Raw genomic sequence first — 9,815 nt, forward strand, 5'->3', positions numbered from 1 at the left:
ATGGCTTGGGTATCCAAGTTGGTGTATCAGTAAGCATTATGTTACTTTGACATCCAAAGTTCTTCATGTAGTGTATAATCAACCATGTAGGCTCGATGCATGGTGTGTCTTCATGATTTCGCAATTTTGAAGATTGAAAGGTCACAAGGAGGGGTATGAGTTCTTTAGGTGGGAATTATGGTTATTGGACATCACGAGTGGCTTCAAGCATTAACACATTGGGCATGTAGATTGACTTCATTGTTACTCAACAAGTTTGCCAACCCAATGTTGCTATCTAGCAAAGGGGTCTGGTGTATTTCTAAGTACTCACATGATTGGATCCCTCGTGTATTTCCAATCTTCACATTAGTGGAGTAGTGCTATAGAGGTGGGACAAGAGCCAACTCATAGCAATTTAATGTCAACATTGTGGGAGGTGATAAAAAGTGAGGAAGCAAAAAGAGTGTAAAGTGTTGTGGAGTGTGGATAGGGTGTGGAGTATGGATAGGGAAGGAGAGAAAAGAAGAAACGGGGTACATGATAGAAGAAGAAGACAAACAGATAAAAAGAAGTTGGGGTAATAGGGAGAGCAGGGAGGACCAAAAATAGGGAAGAAGTCTTTCATTACACACATCCTTGATATTTGTTTTTTCTTGTATGGACATTGATGCATTTGAATACACACACTTGGATTAATTGTTTCAGTTTTCTTCTTGTTCGTCACTATCAATTGGAATCCTAAAGCATCGACTAAATTTATTGTTTTGGGGGTTTCGTTGATGACCACATTGTTTTGTAGTGTCATCAGTAGCACTTAGTTTGTGACCCTCCTAAGTATGTCATACCAAGACTTTGGGTTCAACCGTAATATCTCCTTCACGACGAGTTCAACATGTGTGACTAGAATTTTATCAAGGTGTTTATTTTGTAAGTCTGAGTGCCCAACCATTTGACAAACTTCTCGTATGGGTAGTTGGACTTTGCAATAATGCAACATTGACTTCTCCTTCCAAATGTTCACTCTTTTGTATAATCGTGCATTGGGATGGTTGCCCATTACCATTTGTCAACTCCTTGTCCCTAGCCTTTGTTTTGTGTGGTGAACTAGCCTCTATTTGTTGGAAAGCCCATTCTTCAATTTGGTCACGCCCGACACTAACTTCACTAGCTTTATGTTGTTATTGTTGAAGGAGGTTCACATACTATCATCCTGTCTTATTTCATTTCATCAAATTTAGGTAGGTCACCAAATGCGTAGACAATCTTTCCTCTTTTTTCATTGCATGCTCTTACTTTAGATTTAATTGGCTATCAAGATCGTGTGACATGATGCGTTATTGGGTTGCCTTGGTTTCCATTTTTATATTTTTTCCTTTTTCATGTTGATCTAATTTGTGTGCCATTCTTTGTACTCAGGTGACTACTTGTGCTCCTACTTCTAATGGTATGGCCAACAATAGGTTTGCACCAATCCTTTTCTTCTACTCGGGGAAATTTGGGTCGTATTCTCAACCATAACCTTTTCTTTGCTTCTTTTTGAAATCAAGGTATCTTATTCGAACAGCTATTTAATGAGAAGGAATTGAAGCATTTGTGGATCAAGGGAAATATATCTAATCAATAGATCAAGCTAGCTCATCAGGAAAGGTTTTTATCTCTCAATATTGAAGTGAACGATAGAGTTTGAGTCGAAGTTTGGCACCTTATTGAAGTGACACCTTACCAAAGTTATAGTTTGAGTTGGAGTTTAGCAGAGATAAGGTGTCATCTTATAATGGAATACTATAACTTTGGTAAATAAAATACTCTATTTCCAATTTAATAGAGCATATTTTTTTAGCTCTAATTTGCTTCTTTAATCCTACACTATCTCAACCTCTCGTCTATGCTCATCTCTCCCCCTTTCTTTTAAGAACTCTCCGCATTTATTATAACCTTGGGGGTTCAACACATCAATCACAAACTCTATGAACACACAATCAAGTCTTGGGCGTGTTGGTACATAGACATGGTTGGCCGATTTAGTACTGACATGCCTATTTGATTGTATAATGATTTATTAGCATGGGAAGGAGAGATTATTATGTTGCTATTGAAAGGAAATATTGCGCTCTTAGTTTAATCACTTGTTTTGATGGGGGTCAAACATAGTTGTTGAAAAACGTGTATTCTATCTTTAGACTACGTTTTAGAATACTTTGAAGTATTCTACCAGTATTCTACGTTTTAGAATTGCCATCCTTCAATTATTCATGTATTCTACGTATTTAACAAGTATTTATCATTTCAAAAAAGTTGTAAAAATTTAAAATTTTTGAACATTATTTAATTTGAAAAACAAAACTTTAAATTTTAATAAGTATTTAACGTATTTTACACATATTTAAATTATTCTATATGTATTCTAAGTATTAACGTATTTTATCAGTAAAATACATATTCGAAGTATTTTAAAAAACCGTTAGAATACTTAGCATACGTATTCTACGCGTATTATGTGCTAAGTATTCTACAACAATGGGCTCAAAGAGGTAGCAAATATAGTCGATGCTCGAGCTCGGAGTTTTTTAGGATTTTGTTGAAACACATTGATTATTACACATCGTGTGCAATTATGGGTTTACCTGGCAACAACTATTGAGTATATTATTGATGCAATGTCCTTTACCTATACAAATCGAAGAGCAACAATGGGTTAATTTGCATTTAAGGAGTTTGTTAAGTAAAATAATGTTATTCTCTTTAGTTTTAACCACCTTATAAGGCTTAGTTTTCTAACTTAAAGTATTTGTTGAAAGCCAAATTAATGTAAAAAACTAGGCTTATTATAATTTGTGGAGCACTACCCTTTATTAGGTATGAATGATTAATGGCTAATTTGCTCATAATGTGAAGGAGACTCTTTAGGGTTTTCCAACTTGTATAAAAGAGCAAGAGCTCTTATGTACAAGAGGCAATTGGGTACACTAACTTTGGGGCCACCTTTTGCTCTTCGTTTTGTCCCTTTTAAATCCAATAAGAGCCACTTTCCTCCAATTAGTTTTTTTCTCCTAATTAATGGATATATATATGTGTTTCTTATTTAGCAATGATCTATTTAATTGAAACACCACTTATGTTCTTATATAGTGATTAGTGTAGTGATTAAGTGTGTCTTAATTTATGGTAACTTAAGAAAACTTTGAGAATTACATGATTGCATGGACCGGAGAGGTAAGTGGTTTTAGATTGTTGATGCATGACATGGTCTTTGATATTAGGGAGTGGTATCCCCCAATCCCTCAGTTAGCCCAACGAGAGGAAGGCGTTCCCTGGAGACTTGACAGTCATGACTCTTGGAAGTGCAACACTCCAAGGTATAAATCGTATTAATCCCTTCATGAAAATGTGATTTAGGGTGAGACTAAGTTCATTGAGTCTCTTTGATGGCTATCGTCTAAAGTTAAACAACTTGAAGATATGTAATATTGATTGCGAATGGTGGTAGATCTTCAAATGTAATTAGCATTCAAAAGTGTCACTTATAACAAATGCCTTCATTTGGAAAGTATTGATTGGCACTAAAGAGATGTTGGCTAGCAATAGGCAATTGGTTCTTTGTACTATCCAAGTGGAAGTTTGTGGTCATGTTTCATATCATATTTGATTGCTTATTAAAATCAAGGTTACATTTCTCGCATTCAACAAGATATCATATTGTTATTTGATGCTAAGACAAAGGACGCTTGTACAATTTACACAACTTGACCTGAGACTAGAGATGGAGAATGTTTTCCTTTTGCTGAGGTGTTGGGTATTGCGTCATAATTGGGATATGTGCAATGCTTTTGTATTAGATTGTAGGCATGGAGTTAAAGTCTATGTATAAAAGTTAAAGGAAGTTTTGGTGTGTTGGTTTTGTTTATTGGGGCAACTAGAAACTCTTCCTTGGTAGAGTTTTGTCTTACTATATGCGTATAATATGTATATTAAGTATTTATCAAGTATTTTATATTTCATTAAGTGCTAGATACTTCTAATTGCAATAGCAACAAGTTGGATCTTGACATTTGTTCACACAATTTCATTAAATCTTAGTGAGAATATGCAAACTCAATTGAATCACTCACGAATAAAATTATCAAAAACTTTTATTAGATCTTATTGACAACATGAAAACTTTGATATGAAGACTAAGCCCAATGCAAGCTATAACAAATTGAATTAAAAGAGGAAGATCCATAAGCAAAAGGAGAAGCATTCCCAAAGTTGTGTTTCTGAAAAGGCTCCAAATGATCTTTTTTCCCTCTTCAAACTAAACCTTTTTATTTTGACAAGTAAAAATGGCGGTTCTATGTTGGAGTACCGTAAGACTTATCTAATTTGTAGCTTACATGTTTTTTAACAACTATGCCACATGCAAATTATATTGTCTACTTCATTTTGTTACTAATCTAAACTACTTTATTTACAATTGCAAATCCAAACTAATCTGTATAACGAATCTCAATGTTGGAAAGGAACATAGAAATGAAGTTTCTAAGATATGTATGGTTAATTTATCAGCATCCTCTAAAATTAAATAAAAATAACAATGTAAGACACTCTCTTTCTTTAGAGGCATAGAAAACAAAAAGGAGAAGTTTATGTTAAGTGTGGAGGGTTGTTATGAGGACTCGCCATACGAAAACATACTTTGGTCCCATTCATTATAATTTATGCTTTCAGCATAAATTCTTATTCTTCAATAGTGACAAGTATAGCTGAACTCAAGAAGTGTTAACTACCTTTGTACTAGAAGAGTGGCACTTCAATGATAGCGTCATCTTTATGTAAGCATGTTAAGGTCTGACATAATGTATAACATCAAGTAGTAATTATGATATGCATATGTATTTAATCCTTCTAAATATTTTGTTTCTACGCTTACATGCAATGTTAATGTCTTTAAATGGTACACTTTTTTAACTCTTCTGCTCAAATTTAATTATAGTGAGAGAAGGCAAGGGGTTGCCATGTCTCACCATTTAGAATGCCACCCTTAAATTTCTTTGTCTAAAAATAGGGAGTTGTGCTATGTATCTTGATGTACAAGTGAAGATTTCCGGAAATAAGCTTGCTTCTGTTCATAATAGTTCATAAGTACCTTTTGTGTGAATTCAGAAGATCTTAAAAAGGTTCTAAAGCATAACTTTACTATTATGTAGGAATGTTTTAGCTTAAAGCGGGGTATAATACATTGAAAAGAGTTCAAGAAAAGACTAGCGACAAAAAAGAACAATATTCACTATTATTTCGTTAATAAAGACAAAACGGATTTTCAACATAGTCAAAAGAGCATACCATATGTGACATGTTTTGGAAAACTAGATATATAGTATAGTGTACATTGTAACTTACTTTCAAGAAACTCAAAATCTTTAAGAGTCTCTAATCTCCACGTTCATGGCCCGGAACATGACAAAATCACAACAAAGAGTTATATTGAGCCTCAGATATGCCGTTTATTGCATGTTATGGAATATCTTCGTTAATGTCTATTGCTTTAGGTAATCCTTGTCGAGTTTTGAACGCACCCTCTCCGGATCTATTAATGCCATTTACAAAAAAAAGATTGTGATAAACCTTTATAGTACTGAATCTTTATAGCAATGCATATCTTTCTTGCTTCATTGAGATCTCATTTTTGCATATCTACTCGGCCATGTTGTTTTTATTTATTGATGGTACATTACAAGCTTTTGGCCAAAGTCTAAGAACAACGTTGAACAATGGAACGCACCTTACCTTTCTTGTGAGCTTTTTTTTATTACCATTTTCTAGACAATACTTGTGATCAATAGCTTGTCTTACTTGCCTCCCCGGTTTTTTATGTCAGACACTAGAGATAATATCACTAGCTTTACTTTAAAAGAAATGTTTTTTTGCAAAGCTTTACCAAAATTTGGCCTAAAAAGGTACAAGTTCACATGTTCGTCCAATATAGAAAGCCAGGTAATTTGGATTTGGTGTAGATATCGTAAATGGCAGATTAATTTTTATCTTGGTGAAAAAAAACTTATTGTGGGTGAGAATCTTCTTATAATCCAACCTTTCTCAAGCATCTCAAAAGTTTCATTCATTTAAAAAGTCCATTTTCCCGCATATTTCCCTATAACATTCAACGTTTTGAGCTTATGCATGCAAGGCTACATATCTTAGCTAGGTGCAATGATGAAGGGGATGATCGATACTCTCTATCATACCTTAGATAAAGTCTAATGTTTTCTCATGTAAAAGCTCATGTTATGAGGGTCTATGGTACATTGGAGGCTAGACCCTTCATGTAAAAAGCACTCTTCCTATATGTATGGTTAGTTGAGTCGGACTAAATACTTGTGACATGGTCATGAATGTTGAATCGGTAGTTTCATATTGTAGAAATTAAGTCTCTATGAGTTACCTTGAAGAAACAAACAGAGGATACGTACTGAAAATGTTATAATTTCCAACTTCAAGGCATACCAATTTCAAGTTTGGTACGACTATATCAACATGCACATTCTAGTACCGCACGAAAATTGTGGTCGCTAGGGCAACAAACCACCACCACACTAAGCAATGCCAATATTGCAGTAACTTGGCATGCTTAGATTAGAGAAGTAAAAACTACATGATCTTTTTGAGTGACATTTTTTGGAGAAATAATGTTTATGTTTCTAGCATATGCTTTGAAAACATTCGAGCATTTGAATCTCTAGGCTTAATTAAAAACTCTCTTGTTTATTTAATTAAAATTATAAGTTATTATGAGAGAGAGAGAGAGACACACACACACACACACACACACACACACACACAGATCTTATTGTTTCAACCCACAAAGGAGCCAAAAGTCGCACCTCGAGTAGTCTTACGTACATTGTATATAAATGTACACACAAAGTACGCATAGCAAATACAAATCTCGCTTCCTACACATATAACGGATATGTCCTCGGAGTTCCTTGCATGACACATAACCCCTTCATTCAATTCCTTTTGGAAAGTAATAGGCACTCCTTCCCATTGGTATACACACATTGTCTAGCATATGATCCCTCTCAAACAACATCCCTATTATACACATTCAAACGATGCCATACGGAAAACATGTATTGAATCCCCCCAGGATTCATTATGTATGAAAGAGGCAACCCAACTCCACCCGTGTTTAAGATATGAAGGACATTTTTCTCACTCACATTTGGGAAAATGATTCATCCAAGCAGATGTGTGTGGCAAGGGAACTAATTTTTCCTCACGTTCCATCAAAACATTTCGACAACACGGCCTCGTGCCGGCAATGTCCACACTGCATCTTGAATTCCAGGCATTCATTTATGGCATTTCCTTCACGAAGAGACCCCGTCCAGGAGAGTCAATAGAGTTCTTTTCCGCATGGGCCAAGAAGCCGCGTGCTCCAAGTATCGTATCGTACAATAGACCTCGTGATACAAAGGCTTTTCCTTGGTGTGTGGGTTGTCCGGAGGAAGGCCATTGGAGCCAAAGTTTGGGTCAAAAGTTTCGGTTTTCATGTGTCACATGGACGCCCACCCACTCAAATGCCAACACATTTTAGCTTGCACACCTTTTTACTCCATCATTCATCTCTTCCTTTATAAAACCCTAGTTTTCATCTCCAAAAATCTAGGTATACATAGTACACACACACACACACACACACACATTCCCCCTAGTTTTAGCTATAGTGCTAGATAGAGCCTGTATAGGGAGATTTTCCTCTTATTTTGGTGGGGTCTTTCTCTCTCTCTCTCTCTCTCTCTCTCTCTGCAGGTGCCCCATGTTTGATGTATCACCACATTTGCTTTCCTTTCAAAATGTGAGGAGCAGCACCTGAAAGCAAGAGGTGTGAAGGAATTATTATGTGAGGGAAGCTACATGTATATGTATGTGTGTATGTATATAGGATTTTGCCACAGATGGGGAATTTGATTTTGGGGTTCCCATCCTCCTCATACATTGTGAGAGGCAGAAGTTTGATGTGTAATTAGGTGTACCTTAATTTTATCAGTAGCTACAACAAATTCAACAATCAGCAAGGGCATGGCTATGGTGCTAGGGTTTCTTACGGTCATGAAGATACTTGTAAGGATGATGATGATAATGATGGTGGTGATGATGAATGACAGTAGTATGGTGATTAAGGGGGATGTAATTGCTATAGATAATTGCACCACCACATCTAGTACCACTAACGGAGGCAACAATCCTGAGAACTATGAGTCGGCCAAGTATGGTGATGATCTTCATCAGAACGTGGAGATTGTGAGTGTTTTAGGCGATGGTGGAATGCGAGACGAGAGGGTACGGGTGGGTCTGGAGTCTTGGAACTTCTGTAACAAGGTGGGATTCGCCAACGATTTGAGTCATGGAACTAACCATACCTATTCTGATGATTGGCATAATGATTCCATGCCAAGCCCACGACGAGCTGATTGCACCGATTTGATCTGCGTAGGTAAACTGAGTTTGCTTCTGCCAATCCTACTTTTGCTTAGCATCTGTTGTATATATAAATTATACATTACTTAACTGTTGCATCCATTAATTTAAAGATCCTGAGTGATTACTTAGGTCCATGAGATTTAGGGTTTGGTGTTTAGGGTTTAGGGTTTAGGGCCTTCTTGCTTCGTTTCAGAGTTTCCAAGAGATTAGAGAAGGTTTTCTGAGTTCATTCTTCTTCTTCTTCTTCTATTAAATTATAATTCCTATCACATTCTGATTAGTGAGGGTCTTGTTTAATTCTTCGGTAATCTTCTAATTAATCACAGAGATTTTCCCTAATGACAACCCAATGGATTAATGTACATAGAACGTCAAAAAGCAAATGAATGTATTGAATTGATTCAATTCTGGTTTCAGATTGGTTGTGTGTTTAAAGTAAGTAAGTGTTTGGAGATAAGTGTGAGGTTGCAAGTTCGAAACTCCTTGGGCACTAGGGTAAGTTCGGATAAAAATACCAAACTATAGACCCGTAGAGACAACGTAGAGAAATGGCGATACGAATCCAATGACCCCAGGGGCCATTGGGCCAACCTTCTTTGAGTTTATGAAAAGAAACCGTGTGATCTCTCTCGTCCTTATTGGCATGCAGGCAACGTGTGTGAAATCGACCAACTAGTGACAAACGTCGAGAACGACTTGAAGTTCGGCCAACAACCTTCACAGTTCGGGGAGCCGACGAACGAAGATGATTTCGCCATCCAAAAAGAGCTATACTTGGGGTCCTTGTGTGAAACCAAATCGCCTCTTGGCCCATGGCAGTTCTGGATGATCATGCTAAAGAATGGCAACTTCGACCTTTCATCCGGACTTTGCCCGTCCACTGCACTGCCCATGTCGGACTCGACTAAACACCCATTTATTAGTATCAAAGCCTCGTCTTCATTCCCTTGCTTCGGCCCCGGATGCATGAACCACCCCTTAATCTTCCACAACGTGTCTACCCTAGCACCCCCACCCAACCTGTGTGTGAACTCGAGCACTAACACGAGCATTAGCAATGACACTTGCATTTTCGAATACACCCCTTCCCTTGTCGGTAGCTTTTATGGCACATACGATTTGGATATCGTGTCCAATGACAACGGTACACGTATTATCACGCCCGACAAGTCATACTTCTCGATCGACTGGCATAAAGATCCGAATAGTGGGAGCTGGATCTTCCACCATGTTCTCCGAGTTAGTAAGAAATACCCTTGGTTGATGCTCTACTTGAGAGCTGATGCTACAAAAGGGCCGTCGGGAGGATACCCTTGGGAGACACGTGGAATGATGGTCGAGGTATTTGAGTCTGTGAATTACTTGCT

The 9,815-nt window shown here is 37.0% G+C and overlaps 1 protein-coding gene across 1 annotated transcript; it reads left to right on the plus strand.

Annotated features, from left to right (window-relative positions):
* Positions 1-8,002: 8,002 nt before the first annotated feature.
* LOC147847231 (uncharacterized) lies at positions 8,003-9,807 on the plus strand (the record flags this gene model as incomplete). The annotated part of the gene is made up of 2 exons (XM_087339416.1): positions 8,003-8,461; positions 9,098-9,807. Coding segments are annotated over exons 1-2 (1,125 nt in total), but the record flags the coding sequence as incomplete, so codon positions are not given.
* Between the last annotated feature and the right edge of the window lie 8 nt (positions 9,808-9,815).

The sequence above is a fragment of the Azolla caroliniana genome, unplaced genomic scaffold (genome assembly GCF_043228905.1).
Source record: "Azolla caroliniana isolate FFs.n. ecotype wild unplaced genomic scaffold, voAzoCaro1.0.p SCAF_1325, whole genome shotgun sequence".
Lineage (NCBI taxonomy): Eukaryota > Viridiplantae > Streptophyta > Polypodiopsida > Salviniales > Salviniaceae > Azolla > Azolla caroliniana.